This window comes from Telmatherina bonti (genome assembly GCF_933228915.1).
Source record: "Telmatherina bonti genome assembly, chromosome: 6".
Lineage (NCBI taxonomy): Eukaryota > Metazoa > Chordata > Actinopteri > Atheriniformes > Telmatherinidae > Telmatherina > Telmatherina bonti.
In genome coordinates, this window is record NC_136624.1 from 38016255 (window position 1) to 38038262 (window position 22008).

A 22008-nucleotide genomic window follows, 5' to 3' on the forward strand; every position below is an offset into this window, starting at 1 on the left:
ACAATAATAATAATGTATATTAAATAATAAATAATACATCATAATGGTCATAGTTTAAATTCTGAAACAAAATTTTAAGTGTAAGGAACTGGAAATATATTTTGTTTTGATTTATTCATTCATTTAGCATTCTTTTTAAAGAACCCTGCGTTCTTGAATTAATAATAATAATCATTAATACATGTCCAGAGATGTCAAAGGGGAGAAAAAAGCAAAGAAAAATACAGGCAAAGATACAAGGACAATATGCACAAAGTACAATAATCCTTTGCTATATTTTTTTGTTTACACGGTTGAGGTAATTTGAGGAACTTTTTCCCCTTTTTTGTTCAGCTTTGGGCGCGCGCACGTCACGTCAGACCTGTACGCGCTTTACGTTCCGCAGACACGCGCAATGATAGCCGGAAGCATCGATGGGAGGAAAATAAAAATCGATTAAATCCACTGTTATTCGCGAGTGTAAACCTCTCACTTGCTGCCCTTTTTGCGACCATAGGCTCGAATTCCTCCGTGTTTGACACTGGCGCTGTGCTGGAGGGGACGGTGGAGCAGAAAATCTGCATTTGAACCAAGTTGCTCGGTAGGGGTTTAGCTGACGTGTGGAGAAGTTGAGACTGCTAGAGAGCAGATAAACAAACATAAACAAGCAGGGATCAGCTGAGCGCCTGTCCGAACCGAACCAGCAGCTCGGAGATATGGCAGAGGCAACGAAATTCTGTTTTTAAGCCAGAGCATGATCCACAGAACACCGTGACTTAAGCTGGGAGTCGCTCCATGTCAATTGTCAACACTGGCACACAAAGAATTTCGGAAACACAACACGAGGAGCAGCCATAGGCTCCAGCAGAAAATCCACTGCTCCTCTTTCTTTCTTTCTGGCAACACATAGCAAGGCTAGCATGGACAACCTATGAATTTACCCTCCAGGTTTCAGCTGTAACCAAACGAATACTTATTGCAGTGCAAGGAGACAGAGGTAAACACTTTTTATTAACTTTCTTTTTCCCCTGAAAGGGCCTCCGAACTAAACCTGGCTCTGCAGGCCACATAGCGTGTTTCTGTTGCATGTAGCCTTAACTTCACCAGCAGGTCTGTCACTGGTTAACTGTCTCTTTTCTGTGTTTAATGATTTCCAGAAAATACAGTTAGTAAAAAATTTAATGTTGCTGAATGTTTGCTGAATAGTCAGATGGTGGTAAATAAATTAAAACATCATGAAATATAAGTTCAGTCTTGCATTATGATAAAAATTAATGCTATTTCTGTCCTCTCTAACCTTTCACTGATTTGTGATCCCTGATGTCACAAGTGGAGTAAACATGGCCCACCAGGCAACCCCCAGTTCCCAGAAGGCCCTGATGATGGAGCTGAAGTCTCTGCAAGAGCAACCAGTGGAGGGCTTCCGCATCACCCTGGTGGAGGAGTCTGACCTTTACAACTGGGAAGTAGCCATCTTCGGCCCCCCAAACACCCTGTATGAGGGGGGCTACTTTAAGGTGGGACAACTTCTTCCATCACGTGCATTCAGAAACATCAAAATGGGGCATCAGGATTGTTTAACAAGGGCCACTTTTAAAGCAGCACGTTATGTCAATAAGCCTTGGTATAAGTGAAGTTTTCTTTAATAGTATATATACATAACCAGTCAAACGTTTGGACACACTTCCCTATTTGATTTATTGGGTAGATGTGTCCAGACATTTGGCTCATAGTGTATGTGGAAACACATGCAACCTGTCAGGGAGATCTCTTACATTGACTCCAACTGGGTGATCATGTAGCCCTCTAAAACTATATATTCTCAAATATCTTGTCTGAGAAAGTTTTTCAGCCACCATTATCATATTTCAGTGGCTTTTATCCATTTCCCCCCCTATCCCTCCATTCTCAGCCTTTACCCTCCTCACTGTATGGTGGCTGTGCTTGGGGTTGCTATTTTTAGCTATGCGACCGCTATAAATGGCACCTCCGCACAGAGAAAGAGTTTTAAAGAAGGGCATGATCAGGTTCATCTGACTTTCTTTCATGTTATTTATCCCGTGAAAGAAAACACCAGATGGCAGGAGCCATTGATAGAATAATACAGAGTACAGTAGGCGATCCTGTCATCCTGTTTTTATTGAGCCGAGTTCAGCTCTGCAAAGTAGACACTGCTTCAATAGGTAGGGCTGCAGCTCAGGAGGAAGATCATCCGTCTACCAACCTGGAAAGTCCAGGCCCCCCTCCCCGACTTGCCCAAGTGTCCTTGACTGAACTGCCTCCCAATTTGTCCATCAGCACTTGATCTGTAGTAATTCAGGTCCTTAATATGTGAGAATGAGTAACTGTGACATGTATTGTAGAAGTGATCAGAGTGGTCAACACATCATAAGAAATTATGAGTTTAAGAAAAAACATCTAAAAGATTATTTCATCAGGAAAAAACCTTCTTTGGTCAACTTAAGAAGGAATATGGAATCAAGCATTTATGTGCAAAAAGGTGCTAAATATGGTGCAGAAAGACAGTGTTCTGTTCTATTCTACAGTCATTTAGCAGACGCTTTTATCCAAAGCGACTTACAGACACACATCAGGGAGCAACTTAGAGTTCAGTGTCTTCCGCATAGTCAGGGGAAACCTGGAATTGAACTCCCAACTTTCCAGTTACAAGCCTGAGCTCTTCCTCCTGACCCAGTGTGATTAAAAACAAGCTGCATTTCGCCAGCGAGTGTGCTCTTTTATCGACAGATAGCACCAAAACTAATCTTTACCAACGTGATGGTGAAAAAGTGAGTAACAGGCCACAAGTTGTGAAACACAGAGGAAGTCATGTCATGAAAAGTTTTGTGCTTCTGTCACAGCTTTGTTGATGATTGATTCGATGAGGAGTTTATCACGAAGAGGATGATGGGCGCCGAGTTACGGCAGGTGGTCAAAAGGACACGGCTCATCCGGTGGTAGTGGTGCAGGACTTGGTAGATGGATAAGAAAGGGAAAAAAATCTGCACAATCCAATCTTTGCAGCATGAAGTTTAATCAGACAAGCAGTCGGTCATCAACCTTCATCAGGATGCGGTGACACTGTTCGGTTAGAGACAGCAACACCTGTGCAGGTAATCAGTCCTGCTGAGCATCAGGTGAAGTCCAGACCAGACCAAAATGCTTGTACTTATTAAAAAAAACTGCATAAAATAGAAAAGAAAACACAAGAGCAAAGAAAAGCAGAGTAGTAGCAACGTAAACATCAGGCTTCGGCCATCGTACAGCAAAGCAGAAAGATTGAGTGGGTCTCTAAGAAGCAGACCTCTCATTTATGGTTGTAATGCTTTCAGAGTCTGGATCCAGAAAGTTCTCGTTGGCATGATTTTTTTACCCGCTCCTCTGTGTAGAACAATGTGTTCTGTCTCCTGGAACGATCCCTGAAAGCCACAGGGTCGCTCACATCTTGACGTCTAAAGAAACTTTTCTGTTCACTAATTCTCTTTTTAGGAAGATGTGCAGTTTTACCAACATAGATGAGATCTCACAGCCATTTTAGTAGATAAATGACATTTTTCTGTATTGTGTATAATAGTAGCATTTAACTAGATATTTTTTTCCTGCTCAGGGATGCACTGCGCACAGTTACCGCATGGAAAATGTCCTTTCATGTGTGTTTGCAGGATATTGACCCATCACACAGGTTAGGTCCCTTTGTATGGAGAAACGAGATGAATTAACCTGTCACTGCTTAAAATATGGCGGCGCTTTAGAATGATGCAGGACACAGAAGGTCTCTTTTCTTTCTTCACACTTTTCCTCAGAAGAACAGATCTGGGTGGGGTTAACGCCACCCGATAGCCCTCCTCTATGTCAGGTGGTCACTGGACGAAGAAGCCATGCAACCAGATGTCGGACATTACTTTGATTTTATGAGATTTATCTGTCCTTCCTGTTAAACATCTGAAATGTTTATTAATCAGTAAAACTACTGCAGCTTTTTTTCCCCTCTTTATAATGAGCAAGAGTTTGGCAGTTTAGTGACTTTCTGTGGGGTGTTGATAGTCCTATCTGACTATGGGTGGGGGCTGGGGTGGTGTTACACATATGCCCACGCCCGAGCCTGCAGCTTTTTATGTCTAGAAAAATATGAAATACTTTGGAAAGGGAAAAAAACGGACTTGAAGCCCCTCTCCTGATGTAAACACCGGCTGGGAATCAGTAGAAACGTCTCTTTGGATTCTTCACATGTTGACTGAATGACTGATTTACATGCTTGTCTGTTGTGGGATGTTTGAAATGAAGGTATACAGCACGTGTCTTTATGGTTGAACACATGCCATCAGTCAGTTTGGGAGGGCAGACAAGGCTTAGGCAGCTTGATTTTAAAGCAACATTATAATTGGACTTAAATCAAATTTTTACTGTCAGTCCAGTTTGGATTTATTAGAGTTAAAAATGAAGCAGCTTTTATCTTTAATCTCATGATAAAGTTTATAACGATCTGATTCTACATGAGAAACCTGAGAAAAGTTGCTTTTTCTTGATGTTTTACTTCATTAACCAGCAGATGATATTGAAATAATGTTTTTTTTATTTATGTTCTCACGCAGAGCATCTTTATCTCCATCAACCTGATCTCAGGTGACTTTAAAACGTTTTGACTTCTTTGTTTATTCCTCCAGGCTCACATCAAGTTCCCCGTTGACTACCCTTACTCCCCACCTACCTTTCGCTTCCTCACCAAGATGTGGCACCCAAATATTTATGAGGTAAAACATTTTGAGTTATTGCTACATTAACTTGTGTTTCGTGAGCTTCGTGCACGTATTTTCAGGCCCGTTGGACTGTTTAGTTGTTGTCCATTCTCTGCTGGTGGAATAACACTGCATCTGATTGAGATGTGATTGCAAATGTTCCCTGAGTGAGACCAGTCTTTTCATTAGAGACATTTTTCTACTTGAGTACATGGATATTTCAGCGCTTTGTGTCTTTGGTGGACTTGATTGGAGTGGATTTGTGTAGGTGGCTCTCTTGATTTGTGGCTGATGGATCTGACCTTTTTGTCCTGAACTCACCTCTCACATGTTGCCCTCTGTGTCTGAAGGCTTAAAGATGCAGAAAGACTTTTTTTTTTAACTTAACTGGTGGGACTATGTGAGAGTGAAGAGCTTCATTTCTTTCCAGCTCCACTAGTCTTGCAGTTGGTCCCCAATCTGTACATTGAGTCATGGGATCTAGTTGGAGCATAAAGGAAAAAAAAAAGAGGCAATGAGCTCTTCTAGACTTTCCTAAATCCTTTTTCACAATCTCATTAGAAAGATGGCAGGAAGAACTTAGAAAACAACCATTTTACACACACAGAAGTTCAGGAGAGGTTGTGGAGCACAAAATGTGTCTGTCTGTATCCAGAGGTTGCAGTTCCTGGTCCAGAAAGTAAAAGTTCTGTCCGGCAGCAGTTCCGACCAGTCGCCAAACAAGCTGAATTTAATGAGCAGAGTTTATTTGCAAGGTAAACAAGCCTGTTAGTGAAAACACCTGTTCTAGATGTACAAAAACATGGCAGGACTTTTACTTTCTGGACCAGGAATTTCCACCTCTGTCTGTATCTAAGTCGTCCAAGAATAAGGTTTTGGGTGATGATCTTGGAGCTGATGGAGCAGGTTTTTGACTTTAGAGTACTGAGAGAAAGTAAGACCCTTTTTTATTTTTGTTCATTCACAGAAGAAGTAGTAGAAGATAAATACTTAATGAAGATATTGCTTGAGGCAACTGAAAAAGGGATTATTCAGACCTGGAAGAAGACAATTGTGATTCATAAACTCCTCAAATAGAGGATAAATGGACAAATGAGATGGATTTCAAACACGCCTTGGTGACACTAGACAGACATGAAGCATACAAGGACCCACCAAAAGACTCGTAACCCCATGCGCACGATGCATCTTGTGACAATTATGTGAAAAACTACTAAAAACAATAAAGCATGAACGACCTGAACACATTTAATTAAGCTGTAATGTGGGCCTGAAAAGACATGAGAAAAGGGGGCACTGGGGGGAGTAGAGGGCCTTGCTCAAAGACCCATAGTGGTTCAGCTCCATTGGACTTTCACCAGACCTCTAAACTAGGCTTTAACTACTCCTGGGTTAAATTAAAGGCAGTGGCATACATAGAGACCTTCATGTTGCCTTGACGTTGTGTCATTTGGTCTTTCAGAATGGAGATGTGTGCATCTCCATCTTGCACCCCCCTGTCGATGACCCACAAAGCGGGGAGCTACCGTCTGAAAGGTGGAACCCCACCCAGAACGTCAGGTAACTCTCAACACAACTTCAACATGCCGTTTCACCCAACCTGTCGCACAACGGGACCCTAAGTCCTCTCTACTCTGGTTTTATTTGTTGGGACGAATATTAATGCGACAAGAATCTACAATAAACACATTTCAGCCAGAAAGCTGGAGGTTGAACTTTATTTATGTTTCACATGAAAAGTTTGAAGTGGTATGATCACAAAGTAGAAAAGCGCAGCTTAAATCTTTTGGCGCTTCCTGAGGGAGCTGCATGATGTCTGAAAAATGACCGTAAAAGACGTCGCACCACTTTGCCGTTTGGGTCTGAGGACTACAAGAGTGAAAATAAATTCGCTGCTTGTTCTGTGCTGCTACATTTTCTCCTTAGAAGCAGTTTGCTGCATTTCCCAGTTTCTACCTAAAGTTTATTTAGTTGCAGTGTGAGTAATGTAGATACCTGCTCGTTCATGGTCGACTCTGTTTGCTCGCAGAAATGAATAAAAAAGAATAAAATAGGAAAATTAAATGCCATCATACACAAACAGCATCTATGACGTACATCTTAAAGATGCTCATCAAGATCCTGTATTGGTTAACAGATAAAATGTGCCACACCTTTGTTCTGTGTTACATCTGAGGAGGGAAACACTGCTGCAGGGCTTCTTTGAGAATTTTGCTTTAAATTTCACATGTCAGCAAATTTAAAAATAAGGGTAAAGTGCTGAGTGTGTATTTGAGGACCAGAGCAGACAGGATGTAGCTTCTAATTGAGCCGCTTGGGGAAAGGGGTGAAGTAACACCTCTAACTGTGCGATAAAACACTTACCACCACCAAGGAGGGTGTGTTTTTACCGGCGTTTGTTTGCAAATTTACACAAATACGACCAGATTTTTTTTCTTTTTTTCTGAGAATGGATTTTTGTCTTAAGTTCAGGATCTGGATCAGCATCCGGATCCAGGAATCTTTTGAAGGATTCTTCCTCATTGTGAGATAGAACCATTTTCAGTATATCTGATTAAAACTCCACAATAAATGGTGAGAAAATCCAGAAGTTCCAAAAGGCTTTTTATAAGATATCAAAGAAAGATGTGGATCCCGGCATTATTCTGGATACTACCATCCAGAACAGGAACAACGTTCTGGATACTACCATCCAGAACAGGAACAACGTTCTGGATACTACCATCCAGAACAGGAACAACGTTCTGGATACTACCATCCAGAACAGGAACAACGTTCTGGATACTACCATCCAGAACAGGAACAACGTTCTGGATACTACCATCCAGAACAGGAACAACGTTCTGGATACTACCATCCAGAACAGGAACAACGTTCTGGGATACTACCATCCAGAACAGGAACAACGTTCTGGATACTACCATCCAGAACAGGAACAACGTTCTGGGATACTACCATCCAGAACAGGAACAACTTGTAATCACTGCGAGGGAACAAATGAAGATATAAACATGGAACTCCGGCGTTGTCCCTGCCTCAGCATTTATCCGGGCTCGGGAAGGGCCCTCTGAGAACACTGGCTGGAGCCAGAGTACACTGGGGCTGCATCTTGAACTGCTGACCTGGAGGCCAGAGCTTCCTGAGCCACTGCCACCCCTCCATATAAACATGGAATTAACACCACATCACAGCGAAGACACTGCATGTCTGGAATCTAACGGTGTTTCTATATAAAATGCAGTACTAGATCAGGATCGGGCTGGGAATCCTGGTGGAAATGAGCTGCTTGGTGGAGGTCTAGTGCTTCTCTAGTTTATGATGTTTTTAAAACAACTTCAGCGATGACCGGATGTGATATTTACATGCCCTCTTTTCCTGTTTTCGTTTTCCAGGACTATCCTTCTGAGCGTGATCTCCCTGCTCAATGAGCCAAACACCTTCTCTCCTGCCAATGTTGATGCCTCAGTTATGTTTCGCAAATGGAGGGACAGCAAAGGCAAGGATAAGGAGTACGCAGAGATTATCAGGTAATGGGGGGGGGGGGGTCCACAGATCATGCTGGAGGGTTGCCAGATTATTGTAAAAAAATAAAAAAATTGTGTGTGTGTATATATATATATACATATATATATATATATATATATATATATATATATATATATATATATTATACACACACACATACATACATACATACATACATACATACAGTTGGGCTTATGGGCTTATATTTATTCAGCTTATTGTAAAATAATAATTGACTAAAGTAATAATAAGTAAATATTTTATGAAAATCATGACATTATTTTCTAATTCTGGTTCAATAGAAATATTTTTCTTAAAAAGCAAACAAATAAGATAATTTATTACATATTACAGTCATAAAGCAATATTTAGTTGAACAATCCTTTAATGTTTCCGCTCCACTCAGGTGTTTTCTGTTCCTCTCAGTCAGACTTCTGCACCTGTTGACAGGTATTTTGTCCCACTGTTCAACAGAAAAGTGCTCTAATTTGTCCAGGACACATTTGTTTGTTTGTTTGTTTTTTCTTTCTTCAACTCAATGAAATGAAAAAAGTGTCTTATATTACTAAATTACATTTTTGCAAATTTTTAGTGATTGTTTCTTTTTTAAGCCTCCAGTTATTTTTGTGACTGTTGTCAATTTTTTTTCAGCTTTTTTTTTTTTTTTTTTTTTTTTTTAATGAATGAGGATGAATACATATGAGCACAACTGTATATGTATATATATATATATATACATATGGCCAACATTTATCAAATTAATCAGGTCTGTCAAAATGAACATGTTAATGGAAAGAGATTAATCTCTGGAATTAACTAATAAATTCTGATGCGTGATGCTTAAAAACTAAATTCTTACTCATGTCCTCAGAATCCAAACACCAACGTACGTTGCTTTGGGCGTTGGGAGACACACTGCTTTATGCCGTCTGCAGCTGAGTTTTAGATGTAGAAAATGAGAAGAATATTAAACTTAACTTCTTTTCCGACAACAGGAAGCAGGTGATGTCAACGGCAGCAGAAGCCGAGCGCGATGGCGTCAAAGTGCCGACCACGTTGGCAGAGTACTGCGTTCAGACCAGGGTTCCCTCCCAGGACAGCAGCTCGGACCTTCTATACGACGACCTCTACGACGACGACATGGAGGAAGAAGACGAAGACGAAGACGAGAGCGAGATGGAGTCTGTAGGTGAGGCCGGGGGCATGAGCAGCGTGGAGGACGGTGGGACGTCCACTAGACGTTATGACAACCAGGACGACTCTGGCAATGAAGACTCGTGATGATCTGGATGATAACTCCTCCCTGCCAACTCCCCCACCACCCTCCTTCATTTTTTCAGTGTGTCTGCGTGCGTGCGTGCGTGTGGATGCGTGTGCGTATGTTTGCACATACAGTGGGGTCAAAAGTCTACTGCCAAAAAAAACTTTTCATCATTTATTAAACTAACATGCGTTGGGTCAAATGCTAGTTCTTACGTGTCGTTGACTAACTTCTCAGCGAACGCTTGTTGGTAACGTTTTCACTGAAACCTGGAATTTGGAGTTTCCACCGTTTGCCTTAATTACAGCTTGTACTCTTAACGTCTTTGCAAAGTTTCAGATGTGAAATGATTCTTGCACTGTTTGAGAGCATCTTGAGTGTTTTAAAAGTCATATCTTACATTTTTAAAATGTCTGCGTTAGTGACTCAAGACGAAGCAGCACATGTGTCCACACCTCGGTAATTACATGTTTATACATCTTTAGTTTGTTGTGTCCCCATGGAGCCGATTCCTCGTGTGTCGCACGGTCATTTGTCACACCTCAAGTTTTAATTTCTACAGCTTTTTTCAGCTAACAACTAAACTTCCTTTATTAGTTTCGTTTTAAATAATTAGACTTTGTGACATTAAAAGTGGTTTATCAGGGATCCTCAATCCCTGCTGCAACACACCTGGTTCAGATCAGTGTGGATTTAGCAGACATGTGCAGAGCTTGTCTGAGTCAGGTGTTGTCCAGCAGGGACACCTGCAGGACATCGGTCCTCGAGGACCAGGATGGAGGATCCCTGTGTTGTATTGTTTCTCTTGTACTTGTATATCTTTGTCATTGATGTCTGCACGGTCCGGTGTGCTTTATGCATCGCCATTCAGATGGTGACGGCTCTTTAGGTTTGTCTGGCCCTGGTGTGATTTTAATAAACAATTTTTGTTTGAATAAAATCTTTCCAGCCTGTAACTTTCAGTCCTCAAGACAAAAGTGCAACTAAAAATGTCCAACGTCCTGCTCCTGGTTTTTTAACGGAAAAGCGAGTTAGTTCTGAGAAATATTCCCACTGCATCAGTATTTCAACCACCTCCTGAGATTAAAACAAATTGCTCCACATTCTTAACCTGCAAACAAGCTTCTTGTAGTGTTGATAAATGATGAAAACATGTTGTAGTTGTGGTGGTCTGTTGAGCCCCACTGTCGCTGGCCAGATGCTCGTCTGGCCGCTCCATGTCAGATTGTTTTCACGTTGACAGAAAGATTGGGTTTGTCCGCTGTATCTTTCTCCGTTTTGGTTTATGTTTGTGTTTATTTGGTTGACACTTTGTCCTCCCTGACTCGCCTCTTGTCTGGCTAATGGACACTTAACGCGCTTGGCTCATTAACCAGTCGATGAGCTGCCATCCAGTGTTTTCAGCAGCGGGACGTCTTTGTTCCTCGCGGCTGCCCGTTTGACTTTGAAGCGATCAACTTAAACCCTGCCATGCCTCTGCCTCGTTGGGTACAACTTCAGAAGTTTAATCTCAGCTCCTCTCTCATGATCCCCTGAAGCAGTGTCATTACATTTGGGGTGAACAAAGTCCCCCCTTCTGTCACGCCGCCTCCTTCACCTGTCTCTGCCTCTTAAATCTCAGGGCCTCAGTAGATTTTGACTGAGCGAGGGGAAAAAAAAACGTAGTCAAAGAGAAGACACAAACTGCTCCTCCTTTCCCCTGTTAGCAAGCAAGAGCCAGATAAAGAACATTGACCTTCATCTGTAGGGACTTTGTCCTCAAGACAATGCTCGCAGTTTGTTGTGACTGATGTGAAAAGGTTCTTTTTTTTTTCCTTCAATCTGTGCTGAAATGCAACCATGTGAGGAGTGAATATTGCGCTTGAAGTCCGATGACGGCGACAACATTCGGCGTAGATGCACACCTGCATTTGAATGAATACGACACTGATTGCCTGTTACCTGTTTTCTTCTGTTTTACGTGTGTGTGTGTGTGTGTGTGTGTGTGTGTGTGTGTATTTACATTTAGCACTCATGTCGGTTACGATGTCAGGGTTTCACTTCTTTTTTTTTTTTTTTTCTTTGTTTAAACTTTGTGTGGAATTTGTGCAGACTTGTGTCACATGGTAAAGTTTGTCCCAAAGACATTTCGAGCTTGAGGAGACGATCGGTTTAGTTCTGTTTCAGGTGGCCTGAACCGGCTACGGATTTGACTGATTTGGAAAAAAAAACCAACCTGTGAGTATTAAGTTCTGAACATCCTGAGCTAATATTACGCGTGCTGCACCATGGAAACCACATATTTTGTTTAGAGAATTTGATGCCCTGTTCAGCGCAGTGGAGCACTGGGACGAACCTGTGATTCCAGCAGGCGGACTTTATGCCAAGGAAACCAAGTACCACCCCACAACTTTTACTCTACAGACTATGACGTGGTGGATGCATGAAGCGGATTTACTGCTCTGTGATTAAACTCTTCCTGAGACACTGTTTGGATTTTAATGTGAACCAGAGGAGTGAAACATCCCCTCCTGGCTCTGTACTTTGGACATGTATGGACTGGATAATGTTGTGGGCAAACATAGGAAATCCACTCCTGAAGCGAACCTGCCATGGATTTGATTTTATGGCACAAGAGGAGGAGAATAGATGCTGGAGATTCTGAACTTTTATATGTGCTCCCCCATCTTTGTCCATCCTTCATCACATAGAGAAGTTAATTACTATTAAGGAACGCAAAGTACCAATCTTGTGTGTTTGGTGAAGGCAGAGTTAAACCTTTGGTGGTATATATGCTTTTAACTTGTGAGTTAGATAAGAAGATTGATGTAATAATGTCTGTCCATTAGATATTACTCATTCCATGGCTTCTAAACTAACACTGACCAAAAAAATAGACAGAAATGCTTAAACCCTGCAGGCTCCAACACTGGTGTGGATGCACTTCTCTCAATAAACTCTTAATTCATGCCATGGATATTCTTTTTTATTCCATTGTTTTATGAATTGTTTAGGTTTGGTTAATGGAGCCAAAATAAAGAACTTTTACAGCTTTTAAACTTTATTTCCAAAGTTACACCATTTTCACTGAACTGGGCTGAAATTAAAAACACACATTAATAAAAACCTCATAGATAAATTGCAAATAAACTCTTGCTGTTGAACATTTTTCTTATCATATTTAGAATTTTCCAATTTTTAAAAAAAAAAAAAATTTATTTTATTTTTTTTTTCCATCATCCCAGCATGTATTAGAATTATTGCATTAAAAAAATATGGATTTTTTTTTTTTAAGCCTCTCTTTATTCAGACACACATTAGAGGGGGAATAACTGTTAGGAACAGTTTCTTGAATGAGTTTGGTGGCATGAAATGACAAACCAGCAGCACGTTGGCACCTGGTCTGGCTCTGCCCACGAGAAACAGCACAATAGAAAAGCATTTGTGATTTTTACTGAACTAAGAGTTGTGACTTAAGACAAAGCCACCGGTCTACTCTCTGCTAAGCGAGGCCAAATTAAATTCATCTAACTAGAATTATAGACTCCCATCATTTCACAGACATTCATTATTATGTTTCTTTCTTTTTAATCTGTTTTCTCGTCTAAGTCTGCAAAAAAAGCAAATATATTCCTGAAATGATGAACAGTTGCTCGATAAGTTAAACTGTCCTGGTTTAGCATAACCTGCTTCTCTTGCCAAGTTATTTTCCTTTGAGTTTCACCCACGTTCAACGTACATGTATACCTTAATTTCATTATCACGCCACAGAAAAGCGAGGAATGCTTTCCTTTCACGGATCATTTAAAGAGAAAACTGTGTACAAAGTGACTCAGTAAGGCTGAGATGTTATTGAATGCACATAGTTACATAGAAAAACTGAAAGAAATCATTTAGTTTGTTAATCTGTGTGAGATTGTGTATGAAAGTGTTTTTTTCTTTTGTTGTTGTTGTTGTGGGTACACACTGTGAGGTCCCTTCCAAGCCTCTGCATGTCCATACGCTAGAAGACTAACTTGTTAATAATGTACTTGTTGACTTTTTTTCCTCTTTATTTTCCCCCTCGTCATTCTGTAATTGTCAAAAAATGTCACTCATGGGCTACCGTTTAAAAAAAACAAAAAACAAAAACACATTACTGGGTTTCTTTGCAAAATGACTGATATCTGTTGCAAAGTCTACATGTCATCAAACAGACAAAAAATGGCATTTTGGGGGCTCCAGTTCAGAGTGGTATGCAAATGGAAATGATTGGTTAAGTTGGATAATCACTGAAAATAAAACTCTGTCATTGAATTCTGCTGAAGCCTTTGATTGCATGAATTAATGCTTCATTTCTGGCGGGATGCCTTTTGGCCTTTTCCAACTAGGATCAGCTGAGCTTGATCTAAGTTTCCTATTAGGTTGTGGCACCTGATACCAGGTACCCTTTCTTTGGCTCATCTTCTACCTTGAGTCTGACAAAAAGCTGCAAGCCAGGCAGCAGATATACCATCACCTCGACGTCCTCCATTGTTGTGGGCAAATGTCATCACAGGACTTTTGGTTTTGAAGTGGTGCTCAGCTTGTAATGGAAAATAAATTAAATCAAGTAGATTTGGATCCAGTAGAAGCAAATGGGGACTTTTAATTTATGTAAATTTTTCTATGTTTGCACCTTTTGCCCGTATACAAACAGTTTTGGAGCGATAAAAGCAAACTTCCAGGGTGGAAATGTTCAAATATTCCATTTTCTGTGCCGGCTGTGTGGACGGGAGAGTCAGCAGTTTGTAAAATTCTGTGTGATCATGTGGACATTAGACGGATCTGGTACAATATCCAAATCCCTGCTGATGAAACCTATTCCCACAGCATGATGGTGCCACCACCATGTTTTGCTGTTGAGTGATGGTGAAAAGGGGCTTTTTGCCTCATGCTGTGTAGGTGAACTGTAAAATGTACTTAATTCATCTGTAGGCAATGACTTTTCCCTTTTCCTTTTATAAAGCAGACTCCTGATGAGGATATGACTAATCGGGGTTTTATTTTAGATACAATTCATTAATAAATCTTTAGTGTCTTCATTAATCTATTTTATTTAACTGTGTGAACAAAACTCATGCTCCAGTTTTTCCATGTCTTTTTAGAATTAAAAACAAAGTTAATTTAGGTGATTTCAACACCTCTATATGGGATTATAAGATGAAATAGTTCATTTTATTTATTGGCTTTCATCTCATCCTCTCAGCTACAGATGTTAAAGCATAAAGTTTGTTCAGAATATCTGACTACTGAAAAGCTGGGCCGGCAGCTTTCAGCAGGGTTACTTGTATTTCAACACTTCTTTGTTAGAGAATCTTTCAGAAATTCACAACTTTACTCCGGTGATCTGTCTCAAATGACAGTTTTGGCCTTTTTTTTTTTTCTTAACACACTGTAGTTAATTTGAATGAATATCCTAATGTTCATTGTCCACCTCTTAAAAGTACATTTAATTAAATACATAGCATTATGTCAGTTTCTTTTAAGTATTATGATTAATACTTCTAACTTAATAAAATGGCTTTACTTTACTTTTGATTTCAGAGGAGCAACAACTTAGTTTGTTGCTGCAGCGCCTTGTTGTCACTTCCAGTATTTACATTCAGTTTGGGAAATAAACGTCTTTGTCGCCACCTTGTGGCAGGATCCTGAATTTTATTCCACCTGACCATGTTTTTTTTTTTTTTTTTCTTTTTTTTTTTTTGTCTTGTCCAGCATTTAAGCAAGCAGACTGATGTTCTGGATGCTGTGTTCTGCTGAGCAAATTTATTTTGCCAAGGGGAACTTTTGTAGATGTAATGATCCCCTTGTATTTCTTGATTCTTATTTTATTTTTCAATTTGTTTTGGATAATAGCTTGTATTACAGAGTTTATGCTACTGGACCCGACCGGAAAGGACAGGAAAGGGGCAGAAAGAGAACAGAAAGGAGAACATAAAAAAAACAACAAAAAAAAAACAAAAGAAAGAGATCAATGCATACATGTATATGCACATACATACCCACCTACATATATATGTATATACACTCGCACATACATTATATATATACATATATACATACATACATACATATACACATACATACACATGCATACACACACATGTACACATACATGCATACATAAAGATAGATATACATACATACATATACACATACATACACACACATATATATATATATATATATATATATACATATATACACATATACATACTCACATACATACATATACACTCACACATATGCATACATATATACATATCCATACACATACATACATACACATACACATACACATAAGTACACACACATACCCACCCACACACATAAATATATACACCCACACAAGCCAACTCTAGATTCGTGGAGAACAAAACCGTTGACAATCATGAAGACCAGAAACTAGCAAGTTAAGTCAAAAAGACAGAAAGAGAGGTACCTGCTGTTAGTGAATAAACTTGCTGGATGACTCAGTGACTGTGACACATGCAGAACATTCATGCAGAACATTCAGAGTGGAACGTGTTTAGAGAAGAGTGATCATGCCAATGTGACCCCGCCCGCCTACAGCTAGAGGAAGGCCAGGAGAACCCAGAGACCCGGGTAACCGACAGTCACCCCCAGGTACAGATCCCAACCCCCCCACTCCAGAGCCAGCCATGCATCTGCCCAGGAGGTGGCGAAGGAGGTGCCCAACCAGAGTCCCCCGCAGTCAGGGGGAACAGGCCCCAGCAGGCCCAGGCCGGCAAGGGCCGATCCCGCCGGGCACCGGCCACCTAGGGCAGACAGAGCGCAGGCCCCAGGGCCCCAAGAGCCCGTGAGCAGCCCCCCGCCCCCGCAGGCAGAGGGCACAGCCCACACCGACGGAGGACCAGGATCCCCAGACCGCCACCCAGCGGCAGCCAGGTCGCACCCCAGCGCACCAGCTGCGCCCCCGGGTACAGGACACCACCCCCCCACCACCAAACCACACACACATATACATGCATACCCCGCCCCCCCCCCCCAACACGCACTCCCCTCACACATATACATGCATACCCCCCCCCCCCCCCCCAAACACGCACTCCCCTCTCAACCCCCATCCACACAACCCTCTGCAATCCATGCACATCATCCATAACATATACAACCCCACCCCACCTCTACTCACTCACCCATACCAAGTCACACGAACCCCAATCGCCCCCGCCCCCACACACGCTCACCCCCCCCCCCCACACACACACACGCTCACACCCCGCCACCCCATCCCTCTACTTCTACCCAACCACACATGCCCCACCAAACACCCCTCCACCACCCATAGCCCCCCTCCAAACTTCACCCTCACTCACACATCCCATTCCGCATATACACCCCCCCCTACACACACACACACACACACACACATACCCTCACTCCTCCAACACAGGCACACCCCAATACAACCCACGCGCCAACATACCCCTCCACACACACATCTACTCATCCTCACACATCCCTATCCCCTACCCACCTATATCCCCAACCCTAATCCCCCCCCCAGCCATCCCACCATCCATCTGTAACCCCATACACCCACTCCCACACATCCTCACCTCACCCCTCCATCATGTCCCATGTGAGATACCTCAGAGGGGGCAGAGGACAGGATGGCCCCGATCAGGGCCCCCATAATTACCGCCCACCACTCCCAGCGTCCCCCCCACCACCCCACAGATGCAGCCGACCCAGCACCCCCCCAGGGCCGGCGACAACCCTCCTACAGCCAGGCCAGCCCAGACTTAGGCCTAATGGACGGCACTCTTCCCCCACCCGTACCCCCCCCCAGTAAAGCCCCGAGAGCAGGGGCATGAGAAGACCCTATCGTCCCTGCCTCCCCCCCGCTTATGACTGATTGTGAAGTATGTATTAGTTGCAATTAAAACTGAGGGAATTGCCACGCGGTGCTGGGAGAGGGACCACCTAAGCAGCCCCGCCCACCATACACCGCATGCTCTTCCCCCTAATCATGTGAGTCGTCAGTGTTTTGGTGTTTGGTGTCTAAGTGTAATTAAAACTGGGAGGTGAGCCGAGGCTGGGTGCAGCGATCAAGACCACCTTGATGGCCTTTCTCACCACCCAGCGCCACGTGCACACCTCCCAATACCCTGCCTGTGTGTGATGGGGAGCGGGGAGGAAGAGGGGTTGAGGGATTTAAGTCTGGAGGAAAGTGAGCTTTCCTCCAGAAGGTGAGCCGCCCGCAGCACTGGGCATGCCCCCTACTCCCAGGGCCCCCCAAGGACCAGGACAAGCCGGGGACAGCCATCCCCGTAACCAGAGCCTTCGGCGACTCTAACCAGAGAGTCATCACTGACCCAAGAGGGGACCAACTCACCACATGCAGAAGGGGGGCACGAGGACAAAGAGGAGGCGGGGCGGCAGAAGGGGAATCCCAGACCGATTGTCCACCGCCCCCTCACTCACAGAGGACACCCCCACCTGGGGACATGAAGTCCCCACCTTGTCCACACATCGGCACCTCACACTGTCTCAGCACAAACCTACAGCCACACACACACACACACACTTCCGGACACATTCAGGTCCACCCAGCCACCCGTTCAGCCCACCCTTAAAACCATCCTCCTGACCCCCACGTCACATCCAAATCTCCCCCACTCCCATCCATCATATCTACACTTATCCACCAACCTACCACACACATGCACCACCCACTCCCCCATACATACACCCCTGCCCCCCCCCACACACACACAGACAGCACGCCCCCCCTCCCCCCTCCTCCCCCCCCATACACACACCCGTATACATGCACCACCGCCACTCCCCACATACACGCATCACCCCACTCCCCTACACACACGGCACTACCCCCCCCACAGACACCACGACACCCCCCCCACACACGCATCATCACACTTCCCCACCCACACACATCCACATACCTATGTACCGCCACCAGTCCTCAACGCACACCCCCTACACACATCCCTCCATACACACTCACATCCCATCCACACTATCAAACACCCCCCACTCAACAAGTCCCAGGGTCGCAACCAGGCACCAGAGCACGTACCTGCCCGCCGCCGCAGCGGCAGGTCCAGGTCAGCCCAGCCCCCCCCCGGCACAAGCCGACCCCCCACCCCCAAGAGACAGGGGACAACCCCGGGCACCGGAGCCCGGGACCCCGCCCAGCCCACCCCACGGCGGCACAGGCGCCCGTTACGGAGTCACGCCCGCCAACCCATCCCCCGCCAGCGACCTCGCCCCGCCGCTGCGCAGCAACTCCAGCCGCTGGCCCATCCAGGTCCACAGTAGGGCTAGAAACCTAGCCACTCCAGCAATGGAGCAGTCAAAATCCCCCCCCAGGAGCCCACCACAGACCCACAGCCCCCAGAGAACCCCAACCGGCCACCAACCCCGAGCGCAATAAGGTCACATTCTCCCCCCATACTAAGTGATGGAGCTGATCACAGGGGACCAGAGGGAATAAAGTTCAGCTGACTGATCTCTTGAGGAGGCAGACATCATCTCGACACTGATGTGATCTAATAAGAGATTTCTGAACTGCTGGATACACAGACTTTGTTTGCTTTTCCAGTTTAGAAGGATAGTTTTCTTTGCGATACATAAACTGGTGAGGATTAAGTTTGCAGAATTAAATTCTATGTTAATTTCACCCAAGTAACCCAGTAGGCCCAGTTTGGGGTTTGTAGGGATGTTACATTTGAAGCAATTTGACAGATCTTTACATACCTGAAACCAGAATTCCTGGACAGGTGGGCAAGACCACAAAGCATGGTAGTAGCTGTCAATTGTGTTGCCAGTGCAGTGTGGACAGATGTTTGATTGTGACAGACCCATCCTGAACATCCTGTGTCCTGTATAATGAGTTCTATGCAGAATTTTAAATTGTATTAGTTGCATGTTTGAATTCTTAGTCATTGTAAATGTATTTGAACAGATTTGTGACCATTCATTTTGGTCAAAGTTACTGGATAAGTCTGCTTCCCATTTAGAAGTTGGGAGACATATGGAATCGTCTAGCTTTGATAGTAATCTATATATTTTGGATAACAGTTTCGGGGCATTGAGATTTAAGAATTCTGCAGCCCTGATAGGTAGCTGCAAGTTTAATTGATCAGGGGTGTATTTCCTACCTATAATAGATTTAAGTTGGTGGTATTCTAAGAATTTTGTGCTGCTGATTTCATATCGTGAAGTAATTGTATCAAAAGGGAGAAAGTTCCCATTTTCTATTAAATGTTCTAACTGTTTTATTCCTTTATTCTTCCACTGAGGGAAGTTTATCATTTTCCGGTTTTGCTGGATGTCGGGATTGTTCCAAATAGGTGTAAGTTTGCATGGAATAAGCAAGGACTTGGTTAGTTTAAGAAATTCCCACCAGGCCATTAGTGAGGAGCTGATATTAATGCTTTTAAAGCATTTTTGGCGTTTGACAGCTGTGCTGATAAATGGCAGGTCTGAAATTGCCATATCCTCACACATAGCTTCTTCTATATTAAGCCATGGTTCATCTAGATAGCTAGGTTTAAGCCATTTAGAGATGTATTGTAGTCTATTGCTTATAAAGTAATTTTGGAAATTAGGCAAGTCTAAGCCACTGCTATCTTTAGTCTTCTGGAGTGTTTTTAGACTAATCCGTGGTGGTTTGTCTTTCCAGAGAAATCTAGTAACATTAGAGTCCAGTGATTTAAACCAGGTGGAGGGAGGTTTAATGGGGATCATTGAAAACAGATAATTGATTTTAGGTAGAATCATCATTTTTATAGTTGCAACTCTTCCCATTAGTGATATGGGTAAAGATTTCCACCGTGTGAGATCGTCCTCAACTGTTTTTAGTAGAGGGACATAATTTAGCTTTATAAGGTCTGACAGTCTGGGTGAGATGTTTATTCCCAAGTATCTAATATCTCCTGACTGTAAAGCAGTGTCAGGAGTATTATGGAAGGAACAGTTGATGGGTAGAACGGTGGTTTTAGACCAATTAATGGAATATTCAGAAATTGATGAGAATTTATTGATGAGTGCGATTGTCTGACAGATGGATGATTGTGAATTTTGAAGGAAAAGTAATACATCATCAGCATAAAGACTGGTCTTATGCTCCATATTTCTACAGTTAATGCCTTTAATGTCTTTGTTTTGTCTAATGCTAGCTGCTAAGGGTTCAATAAAGATTGCAAAAAGTGAGGGGGAGAGTGGACAGCCTTGTCTGGTGCCTCTCTGCAATCTGAAGCTGTGAGAAGTTTGATCATTTGTCCTGACGCATGCATTTGGATTGCTATACAGTATCTTTATCCAGTCGATAAACGATGAGCCAAACCCGAATTTTCTTAATGTTGCAAATAAGAATTTCCAGTTCACCCTGTCAAATGCTTTTTCAGCATCTAGAGAGATTATTGTAGTTTCCAGGTTATGTATGGTGGCATAATCAATTAGATTTATTAGTCTGCGCGTATTAGTGGTGGAATGTCGTCCCTTGATAAATCCTGTTTGATCAGGATGTATGATAAGTGGAGTTATTTTTTCTAGTCTTGTAGCAAGCACTTTACTGATTATTTTAAGATCTACGTTCATTAGTGATATTGGACGATAACTAGATGGGAGTTTGGGGTCTTTTCCTGGTTTTAGTATTACTGTAATACTAGCCAAATTCATGTTTTGAGATATTTGGCCTTTTTCCTTAATTTCTAAAACCATTTTATAAAAAGTGGGTGCTAGTATAGACCAAAATTCTTTATAATATTCAACTGGAAAACCGTCTGGTCCTGGAGCTTTATTGCTGGGCATGTGTTTTAAAGCTTCATGTAGTTCCCCTACTGAAATGGGTGCGTCCAAAACCATTTCCTGATCCTGTTGTAACTTTGGAAGATTGAGGTAGCTGAGAAATTCCTCAATGCTGTTGTCTGATGGATCTGTTTCTGAGGAATATAATGTTTTATAGAAATCCCTAAATGTGTCATTTATTCCATCAAGATCATGGAGGATATTTCCTCTTGAATCTTTAACAGAGGAGATGGTTGTTTTCTCCTTGTTTGCTTTTAATTGATTTGCGAGAAATCTTCCAGATTTGTTGCTATGTTCAAAATTCTCTAAGCGAAGTCTTTGTAGCAAAAACTGGGTTTTTTGGTTAATTATTTCATTCAGCTCTAGTTTAGCCTTTCTTATGTGATTCAGCACTTGCTCTTCTGGAGAAGCCTTGTAGGCATCTTCTAGTGATTTTATTTTAAGCTCTAGTTCAGATATTTTTGAACTCTCCTTCTTTTTCTTATGTGATGAAAATGAAATTATTTTCCCTCTCATTACTGCTTTTCCTGCCTCCCAAAGAACACATGCTGATGTTCCTGGTATGTCATTGTTTTCTATATACAAAGACCACTCCCGTTTGAAGTAACTGATAAAATCAGGATCTTTAAGTAATGATGTATTAAGTCTCCATTTGCTATAAGATGGTTTAGTTTTCTTATTAATTAGGGTAATGATACTGGTGCG

General features: G+C 42.6%; 1 protein-coding gene across 2 annotated transcripts; it reads left to right on the forward strand.

The window, feature by feature from the left end:
• The first annotated feature begins 423 nt into the window (after nt 1-423).
• On the forward strand, nt 424-13728 carry ube2r2 (ubiquitin-conjugating enzyme E2R 2). 2 transcript variants are annotated; one of them, XM_079242736.1, is made up of 6 exons: nt 424-976; nt 1310-1496; nt 4644-4730; nt 6178-6275; nt 8108-8242; nt 9236-13728. In XM_079242736.1, the coding sequence occupies exons 2-6, from the start codon at nt 1320-1322 to the stop codon at nt 9519-9521; spliced, it is 783 nt and encodes a 260-aa protein (XP_079098862.1). In that variant the 5' UTR covers nt 424-976; nt 1310-1319; the 3' UTR covers nt 9522-13728. The 2 variants fall into 2 exon arrangements, with proteins under 2 accessions (XP_079098862.1, XP_079098863.1); XM_079242737.1 differs by having other exon boundaries at nt 424-580.
• Nucleotides 13729-22008: the final 8280 nt, after the last annotated feature.

Bases quoted from the DNA above. Each gene is read 5' to 3' on its own strand.
- ube2r2 (XM_079242736.1), top strand. From the start codon at position 1,320: ATGGCCCACCAGGCAACCCCCAGTTCCCAGAAGGCCCTGATGATGGAG. The intron at 6,276-8,107 runs GTAACTCTCAAC...TTCGTTTTCCAG, and splicing joins AACCCCACCCAGAACGTCAG to GACTATCCTTCTGAGCGTGA. The intron at 8,243-9,235 runs GTAATGGGGGGG...TTCCGACAACAG, and splicing joins GAGTACGCAGAGATTATCAG to GAAGCAGGTGATGTCAACGG.